We start from the raw sequence: 23,174 nt of genomic DNA, 5'->3' as shown, positions 1-23,174 counted from the left end.
TTATCTTGCATTTTCAATTTCATGTATTTTTTTCATTGAAATTTAATTTGGTGCCACCGAGATTACATCTCCGGAGGCGAGAGATAGGTAAGGGGGGGGGGGGAGGAGGGGTGCGATTTCCTCATGGTCCAGACATCTCCCCCATCAGAAAAGTCAGAGATGGAATGCGTGTGTGTGTGCGCGTGTGTGTGTGTGTAAGTATTGGTGCCGCTGGTGACATTTCTATCCGCATGAGTATGAGGACTCCAGGGCTAAAATGGAGACAGGTTTTTTAGGGGTCTTCAAAGCGGGGAGAGACTCTGCGGAGACAGATAAGGCTGTCGTTCGTGTGTGTACGCACGCATGTATGTCTATGTGTGACTATGTATTATAGGGTAGCACATGTGCGCACACACACACACTAATACACACACCAGTAAATGGGGCAGAAGTGAAATGCTTTGAAGCGTTGGGGTAATCCAGCGTAAACAGCAGCAGCAAGGCAGACTAGAGCTGGGCTGCTCCACTACTCCCAGCTACACAGGGGGAGCACAGCCACACACACACACACATCCGCACACACATGTCCATGTACATGCGCGCACACACAGTAAAACACACTTTGTAAAAGCGACTGAGCTGAGATGTTAGGAGAAGCAGGGAAAGGAGGGTAGAGGAGAGAGCGGAATGGAGAATGGAATTTTTCCGTTTGCTTTCCTCGCTTGGCTGGGCGCTGAGAAAGTGCATGTTTTGAAAATGTTTTCATCAGAGTAGCAGGCTTATCTGTCAGTTGTTGTTGGGGTTTGTCTTCCCTGACAGGATGAGTTTGCGGCTAAATCAGGCTTTAAATTCACAGCATGCCATGTTCTGACCCGCCATCCATAAATAGAGGGCAAATTAGACATTGTCATTGAGCATCACTGTCTCCTCACTGCCCCCTTTATTGTTTTTCTCTTTCTCTCACATTCCATTTCTGTTACTCCTATTCTCCTCCCTTTCTCAGTTTCCTTTCTTGTCCTCTCCCCCCCCCCCCTCTCTCTCTCTCTCTCTCTCTTTGTCTACCTTGCAGACTCTACCTCTCTCCATCATTCCACCCTACAGCATCAAAGCCTCTCCACACCACCAACTTCATCATGAATAAATTGCCAATTTAATATACATGAAACGAGTCCCCAGTTCCCCAAACGAAGTGAGAGAGGAGGAGAGATGAAGTGTGTGTGAGAGAGAGGGAGAGAGAGAGAATTCAATTATTTTTTGTCTCTATTAAGAACCCAAACCTCCTGCCCACTCTTCTCGCTTGGCAATTAGTGCTGTAGATAATTAACGAGGAGAGGGCAGCACCACACCACATCCCTAATCACACACATTTCTATCTGGCAGAGTTAGGGACTGTTGATATAATTTTGTTTCGCATTACTAAGGCTAATTATATAATCGATCACTCCCAGCCCCCTGCAGTACCCAAGGTGTGTGGTGGAATGTTTTGATATTAACCTGTAACTAACTGTCTGAAAACAGCAACTTTATGAATACAGCATTTATTGGATTTAGGAGGCACATCAAGTCGTTTATGATGTGACGGCAGGAGATCATTGTTGACTGTGTGTGTGTGTGTGTGCGTGCGTGTGTGTGTGTGCGCCAGCTTGCATATAGTCCTAAGCCATGTTCTGTGATGTGACATTGCTGACTGGTGCTGACGTTAAGACTTTTCAGGGGAGGGAGGGAAAAAAAAAAAAGGCTGCATCAGGAGAAAAAGAGCTAGCCCATCAGAGAGAGAAGACACAGAGAGAGGGAGAGGGGGAGAGAGAGAGAGAGAGAGAGAGAAAGTCTGCAGTCTATTTACATGGATGGGGAAGGTGGGGTCCTTTGATGTTCTCAATAGTGATTTTTAGCTGACCAGAAACATGCCTGAATGATCTCAGAGGGATTTTCAGTTCACAGTGGGAGCCAATCGCATCGACATGAATCAAACATCGACACTAACGGGACGACGAGGACAAAACCAAAAAAAAAACACAAGCCAGGTATTGTTCTTAAGGGTATTCTGTTGCGCATTGTTCTTAACAATGCGCAACAGAATATCCATCACACTCAGTTCATGGCTGTCTTATTCTCTCTGATACAGCAGCACAGAGGACATTTCGTTGAATGGAGATGGATAGCGACTCATTTGGTTGCAGGCAAGCCTGTTTACTATTCTGCAGAGAGTATCGCAAAATAGATGAGCTATTATTGATATTGATCATGGCCTCTTATCAGCTGGTTGATACTGAATGCAAAAAAAGTGAAACTGAACAACAACAGGAAAAAAAAAAAAAAAAAAAAAGTAAACCCTTTGAGGAGACTGAAACTTTTGATCCAAACCTTATGAGCAGTTTATAGAAGACACCAGTGTAAAGATAGTAGATACCAGTGACTACAATACACACTAGAATAGACCTGATACATCATCTCCCTCCTCAAAGGGTCGGGATGCAAATCATAAGACAACTGTAGCTGCATAGAATTATAATTCTATGTGGAGCGTTGTATGTGTGATCACACACAAACTCACATGCACACAAAAAGAAAAAAACTATGGTGTGGGCGACAGGAAGCGGAAATACCTGTGTGAAAAACCTGCAGGACCTCTCTCTCTTCTGAAGCTGCAAATTCAAACAATTTAGTCGTTAGCGATGTAACACCTCTCAAACACGCACACACACACACACACACACACACACAGGCAGGCAGGCACACCCACCTCATTAACATCACACAATAAGACTTGGGTGAATGGAAGATATTGTTATTCTCTGCACTCACCTCCTTTCTCTCTCATTCCCTCCCTCCCTCCCCCATAACTGCATTCCCTCTTCCCGCTCTGTCTTTCCCCTCTTTTTTCCCCCAGTCTTTTTTTCATCACTTCCTCCCTCTCTCCCTCCACCGCTGCATTTTCCTCTTTATCCATCTCATTCTCTGCATCTAACGTCAAGAGAATTGATGGCATTAATTACTATGCCACTCGTGCGTAATTGGTCATATTCGATTTCCTAACAAAAATTAGCATAATAAGCAGGCATATTACTCAATTAGGTATATATAATTGGGTCATTATTGGAAGCGGGAGAAACGTTTTTTCTCTTCAATGGAGAATGGACTTTTTTTTCTACAAATTCAACCTTTAGTGGGCCATTTGGTCAACAACAAAACATGGATTAATTGGTTCCACTTATAAATGGTATGCATTCACTTCACATGTGTAACTGATTACTTGGAGAGATAAAAAGAGCTAGATAGGGAGAGAAAAAAGAGGCAGAGAGAGACAAGGACAATAAAGCCGACCCAGTGACTCAGAAGCTGTTGCTGAATAAAGCCGGTGACGGCATTCGAGGTGGCAGCGGCTGTCAATCTAGCTGCTAAACCCCGCCTATCACTGTTGACCTCAGCGCAGACTATCGAAAAACAGTCTGCCATCCGGTCAGTCAGTCAATTAGCCAGGCAAGCCAGCCAGTCAGCCAGTCCCCACTGGGTTAACTCCCTGTCTGGTTTAAGCGAATGCCTACATGACCAAAGTCCAGAACAGAAGTGTTACCTAGTCTAGCGCTGTAGTAAAACACAGATCCTTTACGCACTCAGAATCAAGTTCCTGTTGATGTAATCCTGATCACTGCAAGCACTTGAGTCTTTCTGTCTGCAGCATCTTCTTAGCGATAACTCATGAAACTATGAGCTATGATTTAAAACAGCTTGCAAGCCTGTTTCTGGCACAAATATGTTTTAATGATCATAGGTCCCAGGGCCGAGACGAAGTTTTACTCGAGTTTCGATCCCGGGCTGAAAAGAGTTAAAGAACCCCGCCGTTATCTGTCACCCAAAACGTTGAGCACAAATTGTTAAAATGATCCCCGTGGAGAAGAGGACATCACCCATGTCTAAAAGCAGCTATTTATCACCCGAAAATCTCCAACATTATATATGGTTCTTAGTGCTTCATCAAACCCTGCACATAAAGACTTCTCTAACCCCTGCAGAATGGAAGAAAAAACACACTAACCGCTACAAAGTTATTAATCTTGATGAAAAACACACAGATGTCCTCTCTCTGTTCCCTTTTCTCTCCTCCATCGCTCTTTCTCGCTGTCCTCTATCTTTACCTTGTACCCCCCCTCCCCCCTACACACACACACACACGTACTTCTCCTCCACTACCCAGTAACTAATCACCCACAGTCTTGCGGATCTATACCGCTGATTGATTACCAAAAAACAAGGTATTCATCAACCCTACTCCATCACGCCCTAGTGATACATCGACCCCCTCCCTCCTGACCCCGGCGACCCCCGACGCCCCCGGGCCACAGTACCTTGGTGAGGCTGCGGGCGGCGCTGTCCTTGCCCCCGGGGGTGAGGTTCCTGAGCTGGACGTCCAGCAGCTCCACCAGCTGGGCCATGGCCCGCACCGTGGACGGCACGTCGCCAGGATGCAGAAGCCCCTTGGTCTGCCCCGCCAGCTCCTTGGCCACGATCGCTGCCGTCTCGCCCGAATGGAGCTGGGAGGGAGAGAGGGAGAGAGAGAGAGAGAGAGAGAGAAGGAAGAAGGAAGAAAGATGAGGAGAGAGATGGCAAAAGAGGGATGGAGAGACCGAGGAACGGTAGAGGAAGGAGAGGGAGGAACATATAGATGGAGCGAGGGAGGTAAAGATGGAAGAAGAGGAGTGACGGAGGGAGAGAACAAGAGAGAGGTGGGAGAGCAAAGAGAAGGGATTTGTTTATTGTAAATGAGTGTGTAGGTTAGCGGAAGGGGTGAGAGGAACTCAATGTCATGGTTATGTTTTCAGCGCCTCTTATGAGTGTTATCATAATGACACTTAAGATTACTTTACACTAACAAATCCTCCTTTAGCACCTCTGCTGCAATGCTGATTTCACAGAGACTATTTCAGCTAGGTTTTGTCTTATAAAGAAAAGCCTGTAAAGCCTCATGGCTCATCGGAGAGAACACGCTAAGCAATAAATTTAAACTGTAGGAAATCCTGATAACCAGAGCGGCAACGCAGGCCAGAATAATGTTTTCCGTGCCAAAGCTATGCATTCTTTGCAAGTTTGCCTATTATATAATGATAGCACAGTGAATAAATAACCTTATCGCTAATTTCCATTTCCCTCCAGCTATGCACCAGCTATGCATCTCTCAGATCACACACATGGACTTGGGTTAACAAACGAAGTTGGTTACATGGCCTAAATCTTCCCCTGTGGTCAATGTGTCTCCATGCGTGAGAAACTGCTCCAGGACCATATCCATAATGGATACCCTTACACTGGGGCTCAATGGGAGCCGCAGCGGCCGGCGGCAGCCTTCAGACTCACTTTCTGCATGATGTGGTTGACCCAGGGCGACGTGCAGTTGCTGAGGTCAGGGCCTTGGGGATCCCAGTAGCCCAACTTGGCCACGCACACGTATGTGGCCACGCCTGCAAGACAAGCAAAACAAACAGGCTGAGACAGCGCTGACATTCACCAGGAGACACGAAGACTCTCGAGGTGCCTGGGGTTCACTGAGCAGTTTGTGTGTGTGCAGGGGTTGTGTCTGTGTGTGTGTGTGTGTGTGTGTGTGTGTTGAAGGGAAGGTTCTTCTGTGTCTGTCAGTAAGCTTTTGATTGATCCATCAGGAAAACAATATGTGCTCAGGAATGTTTGTGTGTGTTTATGCCTGGATGTCATTGTGTGCAGTTTTTCTACGTGTATGAATAAGCTTGTACACATGCTGTATACATGTACAGTATATTCATGTGCTTGTGCATGCTTGTATAGGCATGTACTGTACGTGTGTCTATTATGCAGCACATTCATTCAGACAAAGGGCAACGTTTCAGATGTCTGGGGATGAACAGCGCGCTCACGCCCCAGTTACTGAGGGCCAGGAGGCCAACAACATGGGTTTTAAGCTGCAGCAAGGAAATGTACATCTGAATCAAGGTCTCATTTTTGTACAGTGTGTGTTATGTGTGCAAGCGTGTGTGTGTGTCTGTGTGTGTGTGTGTCAATAGCGATGCACTGCATGTGTGCATATGCGTGCCGTTTTATTCTTTTAATGAGTTGCTCTGGAGGCCGACTGTTTGCTGCTGTGTGCATGTCAGGCCGCATGATATGACTGTCCTAGTGAATCACCGAGAAAACAGTTAGCTCAGCATACCTCCCAACATGGTTATGGCTGTGCTTCTACAACATTTTTAACGTAGAATTTAGCACGGAAGAACCTAGTAGCAGATAATACATACTGTATAGTGACATGAATGAAGAAAAGGTTTGACTTACACAGCAAAAACCAATATATTGAGAAAAAAATGAAGAAAAGAAAGAAAGAACGAAAGAAAGAAAGAAAGAAAGAAAGAAAGAAAGAAAGAAAGAAAGAAAGAAAAAACACACACTCCAGTAGGGCTGAAAGATTGACAAATATCTGATTGCGATTATTTGACAGAATACTGCAATTGCGATTTAAACTGTGATTCATATCATCACAAGTTTTTCTTGTCATAACTTTAAAATTATTTAAAGAAAAGTGAATTTGTTAATAAAAATAGATGTCAGTGTGCAGGATTTACTGAGTTTGAGTATGATTAAAGTTTTCATTAATGTTGTACTTGATTCATGGACCAAAGATTACCCGCAGGACTAAAACACCTTGTTCAGAATTCCATTTTGGACGCTGCTCCTCTCTCTTAAGCAATTAATTAGCCTCTGCGATTTAGAAATTGCAGAAGTTGGGATTTAGATTTTTTTTTCAATTAATTGTTCAGCTCTACACTCCAGCCAATTGACCGGACCATTCACTCGGCCAGTTCCTCCACGCGCCCGGCGATCCCCCTCCCCAGCCTCCTTACCCAGTGTCCCGACAGGACAGGGCTGCTTGGCCGTCTGGCCCTGCTGGGTCTGGGGCCACGACACGTCAGCCGTCACCCTGGGGCTGCAGAAGTCCTGCGGGGGCAGGGCCGGGGGCTGGGGGTCCGCCGCCGGGACCTGCGCCGGCGGGGAGCGGCCTCCGACTTTCTGGTTGGTGTCGGGGATCTGGTTGGTGTCGGAGGACGACCCGCCGGCGGGGCCCAGGACGGGCTGGCGGACCGTGGTGGTGGTCCGGTAACGCTGGCCGGGCGAGGTGGTGAGGAGCGGCCGCGGGGTGGTGTAGTAGGGAGGAGAGCGGGTGGTGGTGGTGCGGCTGGTAGACGAAGAGGAGGAGCCACCGCCACCGCCTCCACCTCCACCTCCTCGGTTAGGGGGGACCATGGGAGGGCGGTAGTCTGGAGAAGAGAGAGAGAAGAGAGGGTTAGAACTAACAAAGACAGAACCTGGTTTCTTAAACTATAGACACACAAGACCGCACACTTAAAAGTCCAACACTCTTCAAACGTAGGTGCGTAGATTCCGTGAACGTATCAATTCAACCAGTATGAAGAGAATCTGCATGCTACTTATGCTTTATTACATGATGCTCATAAGAAAACAAAGTGCAAATCAGGATCACATCTTCCTCAGTCACACAAATAAGAAAGACTACCTAACACATATATAGGCTCTGTTCAAACACACCTGGTTTCTATTGACCCAGATAAGGACTTCTAATTACAGGAACAGAAAATACATCACAGAACATACAAGCATTACACACTAGCAGTACTGCTAATGCAAAGTAAGACAGTGGTATACAATCCACATCCATGTCAAGAAAACATCCTCAACATTTCTTTCTTTCTGTCTTTCTTAAAGTATAGGCCAGGACAAGAGTTTAGAATTGATTCCCCGGGTGAAAAAGTGTAAGAACAACAGAGCGAACGGAACTGCGATCGAGCGAACCGTCTGCGTCAGCTGCGAGTGACCCGGAGATCCACAAGTGTAAATTGTATAGTGAGGGTGGGTACACAGACACAAGCAAATTCGCGGGCATTCATTTACACAACGCTAAACAGCCTTGACTGGGAGTAGCTCATGTTTCTGATGACTTCCCAATGCCAGTGCTTCCATCTGTTGTCTAAGTCATCCTATGCCAGGTCTTTGCTTTTGTCTTCCAGTGAAACTCCCGAGCTCAAGGCATGTTCAGAACACTCCGGTCAACAACAAATACAATTTTGAAAACACAACATAAACCTGTGTACTAAAGGGGAATAATGTGTGAATGTGAAATCCCTGCTGCCAGCCTACAGTAGACCAACCTACCGGTCTGTCCTGTGAACGTAGCACAAAGTTATTGGTCTATCCTGTGGGACTAGTACACAGCAGTGGCTCTTGCTCCCTAACCTGGCGGAAGAAACATCCTTTCAGTGCCATGCATGATTCATAACAACATGACATCACAGGGGGCAGGAGGGCCTCTTAGATGCATATGGCACACTCTTCTATTGTCAATATTTCATTGTAAAAAGGCTCAATTATTCACATTGACCCTGTTTAGGGGACAGAAATAAAGAAGAAATGGATGAAGTGATGGGAGAGGGAGGAGGAGAGTGTGTCTGTGAGGTGCTGTAGTGTCCCCTTGTGAACCTATAGCACCGCTTCTCTTTCTATCCGCTAACCTTGCTTGATTTTCAGCCGCACTGGCACAAATCAATTTTGCAGGGATCGAACGTCGGGTGGAGGGAAATAATCATTTACGGGTTTCCCTCGCTTTCCTTTTAAATTATTTTTTTATCAGTTCCAATCATTTGCCTCTAATTATGGCTTTGGAACTCGTTAAGTGTAATATACAGGAGGAGAAAGTATATAAAGAACATTTAAAATCAATTAGGATAGCAAATTCCTTATCAGAAATCTGAGCCCATTTTGTAAACCCACACCCTTATTAAAACTCTCTCTCTCTTTTCTCTCTCTCTCTCTCTCTCTCTCTCTCTCTCTCTGTAAATTATATTTTTTACCAAATTACCTTTTTTTTCTCTTTCTCATTCTCAGATTTTTCATGTTTTGAAGTGTTTTTACACTCAATAATTTATGTAAACATAGTATGCATGCCTACACACACACACACACACACACACACACACATATATACTGTATATACATATATACTATATATATACACAGTATACAACTACATACAACTACAACTCAGTGATTACAGTATCACAGCGCGACAAATCTTGCTTGCAGGCCTATACCGTAGATGACACTATGACATTATGGTTTCATCGTCTTATTACAAACCTATGTGGATTTTCTGATGTCCACGTATAGGCAAGAACACACACAAACACACATGCACACACAGAAGCAGCTCTCTTAGAAACTACTCAACTCTTGATTCCATGATATTTTAAAGCAGCAGATTCTTTGTGTAAAAATACACTCGTCTTATCAGTCAAAATCGCAATGTGCTGCAACAGAGAAGAGCGTCCATCCCCCTAATTAAGACCCCGTAGATTCAGACAATTTGCACAAATTAATTTCAGGTGTCATGTATGGTCACTGGCGGAAAATCTTCTCCACACGCAGGGTGTGTCAAATCGAAACTTAAGAGCGAAATACTCTGTCCAGAGAAAGCTGGACTCACCAGTGATGGATGAACCTGCTGCAAAAAGATTGTTTTTCCCATCACCTCCACCCCTACCAGGTACAACCAGGAAGACGGTACGTGACGTCTGGGTAATGAAGTCCTTCAAACATTCAAAAAATTCAACCCGTTGTCTCCTGCTGCCACTTGGGGCCGCCAAGGTGCGAAGTTGCCTAGTGCAGCTTTAAGCCTAACTCCGTGTTGAAATTCCCGATTTCATGATTCCACAAGCGATTTTCCGCCCTACTCTCTCTCTGTCTGTCTAAGGGGTTTGTTTCTGTGCGCCCCAGGCCATAATATGTGTAGTACATGCCGGTCACTGACATTGAAGGCTTCTAGAATGTGTGGTTTCTCAGTGGGGTTGTATGTTCTGCTGGGCGAAGGGGTTTGATTGGATGAATTTACTGCTGGTGATTGGAGGCCTATGTGTAACTGTTATTGACTGGTGTGTTTGGACTGTATATACACTGTATATATTAGTTAAAGGCTGGTATAAGGGTGTGTGCAAAGTCATCAGGGTGTATTTGAGTTAAAGGGACTTTAAAACTGCAAATAGTTTTGGTTCCGTATTTACTGTGACGTGTTGCGTTATGGGTAACGCTATAGATGTTTTTTCACGTGTATTGGGGTGAAAGGAAGGTGTGAGTGTGTGTGGGGAGAAGTAGGTGTGTGAGTGTATAGGCGGTGGGGGGCGGGAGAGGGTGTTTTCATATTATTTACTGTTAGCTGAAGATGTTCTTTCCTGTGGATTTTTAGTTAGATGTTTAATTAAAGAACATCAAAAGTCCCTCTCTCTCTCTCTCTCTGTCTCTCTCTCTCTCTCTCTCTCCCTCTCTCTGTCTGCCTGTCTAGTTGACTGACAGCCCCGCAACATGCCGCTCTTCCTGTACATTCTGTTCTTTTCCCTCACAACTCAATGGAGTGTTTCCGTACCTAAACTGCGCTGCTCCCATTCCTGAATCACTCCCACCCTGCCTCATGCATTCTCCACGGAACATCACCATCAATCATGCGTGGCAGCAGTGGCCTAGGGACTCGCTGTCAATCTGTGTGTGTGTGTGTGTGTGTGTGTGTGTGTGTGTGTGTGCGCGCGCATGGGCATACTTATGAAACAGAGAGCAAGTGTGTGTCTATCTGCGCTAAAACAGGAAGCTCCATTAGAGGCTCTGCCACAACAATAGGAGAGTAATGATGTGGGTGTGCGCATGTGTGTGTGTGTGTGTGTGTGTGTGTGTGTGTGGGGGGGGGGGGTTGATGTTTGCTGTCATTCGAGTGCGGGGCAGAAAGCACAGGGGTTTGGCAGCTTGGGGTGAGGCAACACAAAAGCCTGCAAGCATTACAGACAAGGGGCAACGACATTACACTTCCTGGTCATCTCTCTCTCTCTCTCTCTGCTATTCTCCTCCCATTTTTCTGTCCGATTCAATCTCTATATTCTAACTCATTACTTTCTCCCCCCTCTCTTTCTGTCACTTTTTATCTAATTCTACCTATTTTCATCTCTATATTTCAACTCGACACACTCTCTTTCTTGTTTACTTCCTCTATGCCTTTCTTTTGTCCTCTCTTTGTGCACGAGAGGAAAAAAGAAAGCAGAAAAGAGAAGCTCACATAAGATGATGAATTTATCAGCGGCCTCACATTATGCTGTGAAAAGGTGCTGTAGGGACCTGCATGAACATGACATAACAGCTTCATGAAACATTTATAGGGGAAAAGGCTAGAGGTTGTCCTCATGAGGGCTGACATATCTCCCCGCGCTTGAGCTTAGGAAGCCCTGAGTAAATGCGCTATGACAAGCTCATGATGTCACCTCACCTAAACGCTGCGCTCTTAGCCGCGGCTGAGAGGCGTGTGACACGGGCCGCATTACAAGGAAAGGGAAATGCAATCACGTGAGTGCAAGCCTGTACGCTCTTTATGGGTTTGTACTATATGCATGCCCTGCACACACATCTGTACTCCAACCACTAGTATGTGCTATGATGAACATGCATCTCCTGTATCCTCGTTCTATTCTACAGCTGAAGCCATCTAAGAAATGCAACTTGTAACACTTTAGATTAGGGGACACATATTAATTATTAATAAGTTGCTTATTAACATGCATATTATTGGTTCATTATTAGTCATTACAAAACACGTATTAGCACCTTATTCTGCCTCATTCCCTGGGCTGTTCACATACTTCAGACCAGGGAAACAAACACAATAGAATAGAATAGAATAGAATAGAATAGAATAGAATAGAATAGAACAGAGTGGTTGAAGTCCTGTCTATCCAGCCTTACTGCAGCAGGACTTTCTCCTTGCGGTGGCACACCAGTGCAGCGGCAGTGCAGCAAGAATCACTTTAGATTAGGGAACACATATTAACTATTAATAAATTGCTTATTAACATGCATATTGGTGTATTGGTTTTCCCTCAATAGCGCTTAAGGAAGTTGTTGCACATTAATTAGGCTCTTAGTATGCATTTCCATTCAGTACGCTTTTCTCAGTATGGGGCTTATAAGGTGCTAGTATCACAAGAAGACTTATTCTCCCTTAATTAGGCTTTCTGAATAACTTTAATTCATATGAATCATTTGAAAATGTCTATTGGTTTACAATACACTAACAAAATATATTGGTTTCCTACCTAAATTGTACAGGAAATGCATATTAAGAGCCCAATTCATGTGCAACAACTTCCTTACTGACTGCTATAAGCACTAATTCAGAGGCTATTGAGGGAAAACCCATAGTTAATGGACTATACTTGTAGAATACGGTGCTAATAAGTGGTTTGTAATGACTAATAATGAACCAATACACTACTAATATGCATGTTAATAAGCAATTTATGAATAGTTAATATGTGTTCCCTAATCTAAAGTGATACTGCAACTTTTTATATAACTTGCTGCACTGCTGCTGCACTGGTGTGCCACCGCAAGGAGGAAGTCCTGCTGCAGTACTAAGGCTGGATAGACAGGACTTCAACCACTCTGTTCTATTCTATTCTATTCTATTCTATTCTGTTCTATTCTATTCTATTGTGTTTGTTTCCCTGGCCTGAAGTATGTGAACAGCCCAGGGACTGGTGAGACAATGGCAGGCTGGCAGTAAACTGGTTCCTGGAGTTGTCTATCTGTCACCACACTCGAAGGGCCATAGAGACGCTGTCAATCAGCCTGGGACGCCAACACAGGATCATCTGACATGCAGACACGACATTGTGTGTGTCTGTGTGTGTGTGTGTGTGTGTGTGTGTATGTGGCGCGGTGATGGGGGAAATTTTTTGTGTGGGTAAAACTGCCTGTCTCTGCCTGCGCTCTGTTGCTGAGAACGCTCTTGTTGACTTCCCACTTGGTAAACAGAGGGATCGTAAATCTACAACACAGAGGTAGAAGACAGGGGAGAGAGGAGAGGGAAAACGAACTTCCCCTGGCAACTTTCCCACATCTTCAGAAACGTCTACGGAATATGCACGCCAGACAGATACTGAGAGAGAGAGAGAGAGAGAGAGAGAGAGAGAGAGAGAGAGAGAGAGAGTGTGTGAGAGAGGAGAAACAGAGACGGGAGAGAAGGGGGATTTGGATTACGAGGAAAGTTTCGCAGAGCTGAAAGGTAGCATGTGTTCTACTCAAAGGCTCTCCCTAATACGCAAGACGACTTCTTTACTTTCTTTGCAGTGTTCTCAAAAATTACCGTCCTCCTAGCCTCCACACACACACACACACACACACACACACACGGTCCTGAACAGTAGGGAGGGATGGATCCAGAGGGGTAATAGCAGAATGACAATCTAACTGGAGGGCACAAAGCTTTCGAGGCTGGATAGGAGCACAGACATTCAATAGGGCTGCATACTGCGATAACACACTGCCCCTATGGCTGGCACACACACACACTCACACACACACTTGTACAGACATTTACTTTCACTCTCTTATGCACAATGTGACACACACACACACACACACACACAGCTTGTGGCGAGTAGCTCTAGCCTGCTGATAAGACAGAATGGAGCACTTCAAAGCAGTGATACTTAGAGATAGAAAACAACCTCAACTAATAGAGCTTCCCTCAAAATGGCTGCCAGGCACCACCAAGTTCCACAGCTAATGTTTCATGTACAGAGACACGACTGCTCCACTCTGCTGCCGTGCCAGTTGCATAATCATGCCATCCCTCTGTACAGGTTGGAGTCACCTGCAGCAACTTTGGCAATTACATGCTTCTTTCCTAATCAGGGGATGTTCCCTTGTTCAAAGCAAAAAGCTAATGGGACAGACTGTTTTTTTTCCTGTTTAATAAATAAAGAAATATTTGCATCAGCGTCCAGATTGTGGATTCTAACTCATGTTAGCCAGGCCTGTGAGGACAAAAAGTAGGGATATAGCCTAAGCATTCAGTCAAATCATCATTACAGTATTCAGTCCCTCCAGGAACTTGCGATTTTGCGATCGCAATAATTAATGCAAATTCAAGAAATCTCTGAATATATTTGCTTGCAGTTTTGCAAAATTGCCGCAACTTTTCCGCATGAAATGGCCAAAAAAAAAACAGACCGCTTGTGATTTGGACCAATTGTCGCATTCGGTGTCGTGGTAACTTGCGTCATCGCAGCGCGCATTCAGGTGGAAGATGAACAAAACTCACCTGCCAACAAAAATTACTGCCATAGACCGTGCAAAACCAAACAAAAGCAGCAAGAATCGAGGTGAGTGCAAAATTCAAGCTCTTGGAAGAGTTAATAGCTTAACGGAGAGTGGGAGAGAATAGGGGGAAGCTGTGTGTGTGTGTGTGTGTGTGCGTGAGTGTGTAAGAGAGAGAGAGAGAGAGAGAAATTTTTCCTTTGCTTGCAATTTTTCCCAATTCCCGCAATTTTACCGCAAAAAGAGCACATAAAACCTCGCAAATTGTATCGCAATTTTTGAGAAAAGCCGCAGCAAAATCAAGCATTTTTGGCCGCAATAATCACAAAAAAACTCCACGAAATCCTGGTGGGACTGAGTATTGTAACAAAGGATATAACCTTTGGCAAAGTGACCAGTGAGTGTTTAACGTTTTGCTGCCCACAGTTCATCATCAAAGGAATCACAGCTGATCATTTAGACGTTCAGGAGTGGAACCACTTTGCTGCCCCCCTGCACTTTTCATATATTTTTAAAAGGAAATCTGAATGCAACACAGAATGACACGCTCCCCTCGCTGCTCTCTCCTGTATTTACTTTCTGCAAGGCCATGGGTTTCCCATCCACTCTGTTGTCCTGGCTAGGCCTGCTTAATTTGGCATCTGCTGTTTGGCAGAAGAGAAGCAGCGCTGTGGCCAAATACACGCAGAGGGGCCAGGCTGGGGCAATCCAATCGATGAGGACACACTGCAGGCAAGGAACAGGTGCATCAGAGTCTCTGAAGCAGAGTTCAGTCTCTGCTGAGACGGCTGTGTCGTAATCTATTTGGGAAACAGGGAGAGGGGATAGGGAGGGAGGGAGGGAGGAGGGAGGAGCGGGAGGAGGCGGATGCAGGTGGAGGAGAGGGAAGATTACAGAGGGAGGGAGAGAAGTGTATACCTACAGAAAGGAAAGAGGGGAAGAGAGAGAGGGAGTGTTGTGGACACATGTAGTCTTTCTTTTTTGTGTCTCTCTTGTATCATAATGGACAGATTGCATTCATTTTGCCTTGTACAATATATACCAGTGTGCAGGGCTTTGATATAACAGGGAATGCTTGCTGCAGATAGATACTTGTAAATTGAGGTTGGAGAGCTTTTCTGTTATTTTTTGTTTGCAGTATGATTTGATATTGACCATATCCCTTTAAAAGGCAGCAGTGACTAAAATCCAACATGGAACTTATCCAATGTCTTGATGCTAGGATAAACCTTTTGCAGGAGGTACTACCTCATTTGACACAGTTGTTTTTATTTTACATGCTAGATGTGATTTTGAGACCAAAATTAGGATCAGTTAAGAGTTTTGCACTTTGAAACTGTGAAAATGGAGTCAAAAATGGAGTCAAAGCAATCATGTCCTTCGTTTTGAGACACACACACACACACACGCACACGCACACGCACACACACACACACACACACACACACACAGAGCCCACAAGAGTCCAGTTTAATACACCACTTTTCTTTTGCCAAATCAAGTCACCTAGCACTTGAGACCCAAATGTGACTCCTGAACAGTAATCAACATTTACACACATATACACATTTAATCACCACACACACACACACACACACACACACACACACACACACACACACACACACACACAGAGTGGCGCCAAAGAGGAAAAAACAGCAAAATAGGGAGAAAGAAACAGAGAGAGAGAAGTGAAAGAAAGTTGAGGTGGTGTGTCTCTATTCAGATAGTCATATCTCTCCTCTCAGCAACACACACTCAGACACAACAAACACACACACACGCGCACACACACACGCAGACCTCGTTGCGACAGGCCAGGAGTGTGCTGAGGGCGAGCCTAATCAGTGATCTGGTGAAAGAAGGTCTCCACTCCAACCATTAAGTCCTGTTATTCTCTCCACTTTAGCCTGTTTCCAACATTTCCTGCACTACTTAGCACTGCCGCTTGATTGCAATCTGGTGCCAAGGAAGGAAGGGAGAGGAGAGGAGAGGAGAGGAGAGGGTGAGGAGAGGAGAGGAGAGGGTGAGGAGAGGAGAGGAGAGGGTGAGGAGAGGAGAGGAGAGGAGAGGGTGAGGAGAGGAGAGGAGAGGAGAGGGTGAGGAGAGGAGAGGAGAGGGTGAGGAGAGGAGAGGAGAGGAGAGGGTGAGGAGAGGAGAGGAGAGAAGAGGAAAGGGTGAGGAGGGGGAGAGGGAGAGAGGTAAAGACAATAGATACTCCATGCTTGACTTCCTTTGGAAATGGAACATTGTGACTCCAGCCATTAAGAGTTCAAAGGTGAAGCTTTAGATTTCCGTAAACTGACAGAGTGGCAAGTAGAGGTCATCCCTCCATAACTGTGTAGAATTGGATAGCTTGTCTATATCTGATTACTCTCTAATTAAGATTGAGGATTGCGCCTCTGATTTTTAAAATATCTCACTGAACTAAGCATTGGGTTAGTACAGCGTTTCTCAAAGTGCCCCCCCTGGGGGGCACAGAGGCATGACAGGGGGGGCGTGCGTGACCGGGGGGGGAAATGTAGTGCGGAACTAATGTTTTGACGTCGGAATCTTTTTCACGGCGGAACAATAAACAAACCGTGCTTTCACGTTAGCAATGGTGTTCATTCAGACAGAGTCTGTAGGTTTACAGAATGGAGAGATATTTGACAGGGACGAAAAGAAAAACAAGCGATGCTTCCGAGACAAACAAGACAAAGTGGGACGGTAATCAACCAAAAACCAAGGGTTAGGTTAGCAGTGCAAAACAGGCTCATTGCAGCCACTAATGCAGTGATAAGACTTGAGCTCTCACAAATTGACTTGGTCATCTTTCTTGCCAAATATCTGCATTTGTTCTCTTTTTTTGCACAGACTGAACTTTGTTATCGTTCTAGCAAAGCGATTGCAAATTTTATTTTATTTTTCTCTAATTTTGAAAAAGCACGCAGACTGATGGAGCAATCTAGTGAACTTTATTGTTATCGTTCTAGAAAAGTGATTGCAAATTTTATTTGATTTTTCTCTATTTTTGAAAAAGCACACAGACTGATGGAGCAATCTAGTGACAAATGTCACAAAAAGTGGTTTGATAAAGTTGAAGAGGAAGTTGCTTTTTTTATTTGCACAACAAATTACTGAAAGAAAGGTGAAGGGAATGTTCATGATCTTGATGTCATTTCAATAAAGTTAAACCTGGCCCATTTTGTCACCATTTTGTTGGGGCGGGGGGCATGAACATTTTTCTTCCTCCAAAGGGGGGCATGACAGAAAAAGTTTGAGAACCACTGGGTTAGTATGATGCAGGAACATAAAAAATATTGATATGGTTGAGTATTTACATTATTTTTCAACACTTTTACTATTTGATGGGGCAAAAATTACCTCTAGAGTTGCACAGAACACATTTCATAACCGTGCACTGTTCCTTTAACAGCAATTTCAATGTGCAGGCTCTGTCTTGAATATGCCATCGGATTGTCTCACCTGAAATAAAATAGATATCAACGCCTATGAGTGCATAAGCAAGAGAAAGTATATGAGACTTTAAGCGTGTGAAAAGTTGTACCAAAGAGGAAGAGAAAACAAAACAAAACAGCAAGACAGAGAGAAAGGGGGGGGGGGGGGGGCAAGACAAAGAAGAAGAACATGAGTGAAAGCAAGATGTGAAAGGCAGTGTGTACACGTCTAGATCTATTCAGTTTTAGCCCTGCTTCGCCCCTCCCCTCCCGAAGATGCAGATAACATGAATAATTTTGCGACTTTGTTGGGGGAAACTTTCTAAAGTGTGGCAAGGCAGACTGGAGGTGATAAATTATTCAAGTGTTTCATCGGAGCCATGCCGCTTGCGTAGGGCAGGCCTCTATAATATGCATGTAAGAAGACATGATGAAACAACTCCATAAACAGTAGAGAGTGAGAGAGTGTTGAGGGAGTGTGGGAAGGGGAAGAGGAGGGGGGGGGGGACGCGGAGACAAGTGACTTTGACTCTGACTTTATGGAGGCATTCATACACCAAGCCTCTATAATATATACATCTGAGGACACTTGATGAAATAGCCTCGCATGAGCTGAGATAGGGGCGGGAGCGGAAAAAGGAGGGCAGATTAAGAGGGAGAAAGGGAAGATGGAGGGGAAAAAAACAGCAGAAAACAATGCGTGCGAAAGAGAAAGATAGATGAGGAGGGCAGGGGAAATATTGAGTTTTCTGCCTGCGTGTGTGTGTGTGTGTGTGTGTGCATGTGTTTGTCTATGAGAGAGAGGAAGAGAAAGAGAGAGAGAGACAGAGGGGTTAACAGACAAAAGAATAAGCGCTCAAACACTCACTGCAAACAATACGTGTAGAGAGGCAGTTCACTTTCCCTCTAATTACCAAGGGAGGAGGCATATGCATTTCAAAAAGATCAGCGTCTGCCGCCTGCTGCATTAACAGTCAGATGGAAATACTTGAGTTGAACCCTCGCCGTATATCTGTTTGTCTGAGGTGAACTCAGCTTTGTTCTATTTCCATCTTCCCATTGATGTTCAAACGCTGATGCTTAAAGCAAACCGTCTGCTACAGTATCTCAGCATAGGATAGTTGAGCTGTGTTTGACTCCTGTGTGTGTTTGCAAACAGGCGTGGGGCGCGCATGCACGTTCAGATGCGCGCCCCTAAAGAACGAACTGCCAATTTCCCCCAAAAAAGCCGCATAATACCTCAGAATGACCTCGTTCTGAACGGTCCAATCAGCCGCCTTTGTTCGCCGGTCGGACAGACACAACACAGTAATTGGTGCTCTCTGCGTTGTACCCCAATTACACTTGGTTCTCAGAGGACTACCTCGGCCTTGTCTTACTCCATGGCCCATTTCCTGCCTCAGTTTACATCTTAAAGAAGTAGATACGAGCCAAAGCAAAGGCAGAAACCGGCATTACGCCACATCAGTAACGAGTGGAAACCCTCAGTTTTCCTTGGCCCGCTTCCCCGAACCGACGGAGAAAAAAACACCTGGGCTGGAGCACGGAGAGTTGGAATCCAGCTAAAGACCTTCCCCGAGTCGCCCTGCTATGTACTCACTATCTAATAAAGCAACATTAAAGTGAATGTAAACCCCGATCTAACTCCATGGCTTTGTGTATGGTTGAGAGCAGATGAAATAAAGAGGAAAAAACATGTTTGAGTTTCTAGGGAATAGGGGATGAATTGAAAAACACACCGAAAAAAACTTCAATGAATCGACTTTTTTTTTTTTTTTTTTCCCGGAGAAAGAGAAAATCATGCAGTTGAGGTAGTTAATTTATTCCTTGTCTTCATTGAGTGAGGGAGCGGAGCGAGGAGGAGAGTCGGGGAGCGGGGCGGCATCATTGATTGTATGTATTTATCTCCCCCTGGTCAGCAGTCTGGCTTGTTGCTGTGCTCTGGAGGTCGTTCTCTACATTGAATCCCCATTGATCTCCTCTTTAGAGCCTCCTGAGACACCCAGAGCTCCATTATAAGAGTGATCACACTCTCGCGCGCGCACCGATAAACACATACGCACTTCATGCATAGACAAACTCAAACTGTACGTACATTAGCACATTAGCGCACACTCATATACACATACACACACATGATTATGCATTCATAAACGCGTGCAAAAGTTTCTATTGCCCGGTGCACAGGCACACGGACACGCACACTTACACCCCGACCCCTCTTCTCACACACATACTGATCGGTAGAAACCAAGTTTAATGCTGCCTCTCTCTATAATTCCTTGTACTGCGTCTCCTAACTGCGTGTAAGAGCATGCGATAATTCAGACATCATTTAATAAGACACGCAGCCAGACTGCCTTGACCACTCCATGGAAAGGTGTTGAAAGGCAATTATACTGGGCAAATAGCCCTTCAGGCTCCAGGGGCCTAAGCCCTTCCATCCAGAAAAGGGTGTGTGTGTGTGTGTGTGTGTGTGTGTGAGAGAGGGGCGGGTGGAGGTTCTGCCCTCACACCAGAGCCAAGAGAGGCTCGCTCTGGGTTAGAGATCACTCAGTCGCCTCCCTCCACTCCTCCATCTCAGACACTCCTGGGTCCATTCAAAAGAAATGCATTATAAGTTGGTCGGCGGCTGGGTGTAAGCTAAAGAGAAGAATGGCGAGTGGTAAAAGGCAAGACGCATTTACAGTATATGTGCTGTGGGGTCACCATAACATTCAGTGGAAATATGCTTCTGAAGGAATAAAGCTATCGGGGTAGTGTTGATGGTTTCATTGTGAACTTATTCTTTGGGTAGCTGAAAAAAAAAAAACAAATAGCAAAAATAGCAAAAAAATAGTAGCACAAACAGCAGTACTGCTGGCATCTGCAGTGTCAACAGCAGTGGTATTTCCGGGTCCAATGTTTCTCAGGAACACTGTTCTAAAATAGTCAATCTCCAATTTTTTTTTCTTGACTTCTAAAAACATTGCAGATGCCATCGGGGGAGATACCCCTTAATGTAGGCAAACACACAGAATGGTGAACCGTGACGGCACAGATGGCGCTTTGCTATTTTTTTTTTTCGTTTTCCTTACTTTGCTGAATTAATTATCGAGGGAAGATTAGGGGCTGTAAGTATCCATTATGTCACAAGAACTAAAATGCATTTATCATTGAAATAAATATATAAAAGCATTACAAATATGATAATGTATTTCATGTTGGAATTACTTCCCTGTGCTTTACATCACCTCACAGCCTTCCCAATCAATTCAGTGAGGCAAATCAACACTCTTTTCCTAGGAGTATTATGCATATGGTACAAAGTCAAAAGGGAAGAAAAAGCATGAAGCGAGAAGAAATGAAAACGGAGAAACGGCGCTTACCGTTGTTGCCGAAGTCCAGCGAGTACTTGACCACGTGGTAGTTATTCCACACGTAGAGCAGGTTGTCTCGAGGGTTGTAATCCACCGCGGCGATGTACTGGTAGGAGTTAGGGAACGGTATGCTAACCACCGTCTCCTTGCTCTTGTCGGTGTTGTACATGTAGTCGATCTTGTTGCCCGTCCCCTCGTTGTCGTCGTCTTCGTAGACCGTCTTGACCACGTACAGCACGCCGCAGATCATGAAGGCGTTGGAGGCGGTGCGCTTGTCGTAGCTGGTGTCCCAGGAGCCCTCGATGCGCAGGGTGTAGGGGTTGAGCTGGCTCACCACTATGCGCCCGTTGTTCTGCTCCGTGGCGTAGATCACCCACAGCCCGTTCTCGTCCACCGCCAGGTCGATGTCCGACTTGCCGCCCCAGCGGTACGGCGAGGTGTCGTGGTAGTTGGCGTTGGCGATGATGGCCTCGCCGCTCTTGATGCGCGTGCGCAGGTCGAACTTCACGATGTTGCGGGTGCGCTCCTTGTTGAAGAAGAGCGCGCCGTCGTAGACCACGAAGCCCGTGCCGTCCACGCGGTGCGGGAGTTTGTAGGTGGTGGTGGGACGGCCCGCGATGAAGTCCTCCTTGGAGGAGTACTCTGTCAGCGTGTCTGTGCGGTAGGGCGTCCAGGGCATGTAGTAGATCTTGTCTGAGGCCTGCAGCGGGTCTTTGCACCAGGCGCCGGACTGGTGGTCGGACTCAAAGAGATGTTCGCTTTGGTACACTCCTCGCAGGATGCCAGGGCACAGAAACACTGAGGGACAAATGACAAGATGTTCACATCACAAGAAGTATCGATACATCTTTATGCAGTCTCTGTAAAATGTCAAATATACTCTATTTATGAAAGGTTATCCACAGCACCTGCAAAATGTTATTTACAGTCTCTTTTCATAAACTTTACGTTGTGTTTTAACTTAACCAGTCAGTGATGATAGATCATAGGCTCATTGTGTTGTACCGTATGCTTGGTGTATTGTCCCTGTTGATTCTAATGCATGGCAACAGCATGCATCCTATTCAACAGATAATAGCCTTCTTTCACAGCTAAGAGGAAAAAAGGAAATGGTACATTTTGTTCTGCTTCCCCTTTTCCCTACATTCCCATTTCTCCCTCCCTCCCTTGCTCCTCATTAGTCTCCGAGTTCTTTCTTCCTTTCTCTTTCTTTCTATTTCTGTCAGAAACCACCAAGTGCAGAGCTGTACACGTCTTTTATCCCCTGCTGTTTCTGCAATTGTTCCAATAATTCATTTCCCACCCCATGCTCTCTATTCCCATCTTGGAATACCGGGGTCGTGTTTTATGACTGATGTGGGAGAGGTAGTAAATTCTGGGAAGCCAGAGCGACCGGAGTCTTGGGGACTTTTGTAATTTGACTGGAATGCTGTCACACACACACACACACACACGCGCGCGCACACACACACACACACACACACATCAGAGACACGCAAAAAGAAAGAGAAGGGCCAGATGTGCACTGTGGTTTTCCCATTCTCCTTCATAATATAACTCCAGATTCCGCTCAAAGGGCCGGGAATATTGACTGAATTTTCGATGGCTATTCAAAGCACTGGCATAACTTTTATATTCCGGTGAAGCATTTGAAATATTAAATGTCAATGTGATTTTCTGTTCATTGGCTCCTCATAAAAAAGGTTCTCTACCCATGGAGAGTTTGTTAAGTGACATTCAACATGATACCATGAAATCATATAGGCCCAGAGTATGTCTAATGAGAACCACTGTCTCCAAATTGCCTCTATACGCAGAGATCACACTGTCTTAATATAGCAGCACTGAGTTTGAAAGAGATGTCATTCTGTCACTAGGTACAAAGCGCTTCAGGCATTGGCATCAAAAAGTGACACTCCACCCCAGATTTGTGTGTGTGTGTGTGTGTGTGTGTGTGTGTGTGTGTGTGTGCACGTGCGTGTGTGCGTGAACATCTCCCAGACTTACCTTTCTGCTCTACTTCTGCTCGAGCCATAGGCGAAAGATTTGAAGAACGAGAGCGAGAGAGAGAGAGACAGAGACGGAGAGAGATAGAGAGACAGAGACAAGAGACAAAAATAGATTAATGATGCAATAATAAGGAAATCATGATAATACAATCTCAGATCTCCATAATCGTTCTCATATTTCATCCTAACCTTGTGAGAGTGCCAGGATGCTCTCCGTG

At 45.2% G+C, this 23,174-nt stretch overlaps 1 protein-coding gene across 1 annotated transcript in view; it reads right to left on the bottom strand.

Moving 5' to 3' along the window:
- adgrl3.1 (adhesion G protein-coupled receptor L3.1) overlaps positions 1 to 23,174 on the bottom strand; it is an 83,880-nt gene that overhangs the window by 31,824 nt on the left and 28,882 nt on the right. The window contains exons 4-9 of the mRNA XM_071901834.2: positions 22,955 to 22,969; positions 20,957 to 21,745; positions 6,846 to 7,259; positions 5,332 to 5,435; positions 4,326 to 4,511; positions 2,586 to 2,624 (exon numbers count right to left, since the gene is read on the bottom strand). Of these exons, the coding sequence (XP_071757935.2) occupies positions 2,586 to 2,624; positions 4,326 to 4,511; positions 5,332 to 5,435; positions 6,846 to 7,259; positions 20,957 to 21,745; positions 22,955 to 22,969 (1,547 nt within the window). The remainder of the gene's footprint in view (positions 1 to 2,585; positions 2,625 to 4,325; positions 4,512 to 5,331; positions 5,436 to 6,845; positions 7,260 to 20,956; positions 21,746 to 22,954; positions 22,970 to 23,174) is intronic.

This window comes from Centroberyx gerrardi, chromosome 3 (assembly GCF_048128805.1).
Source record: "Centroberyx gerrardi isolate f3 chromosome 3, fCenGer3.hap1.cur.20231027, whole genome shotgun sequence".
In the NCBI taxonomy this organism is placed as follows: domain Eukaryota; kingdom Metazoa; phylum Chordata; class Actinopteri; order Beryciformes; family Berycidae; genus Centroberyx; species Centroberyx gerrardi.
This window is presented reverse-complemented; position numbering and strand designations above follow the sequence as displayed.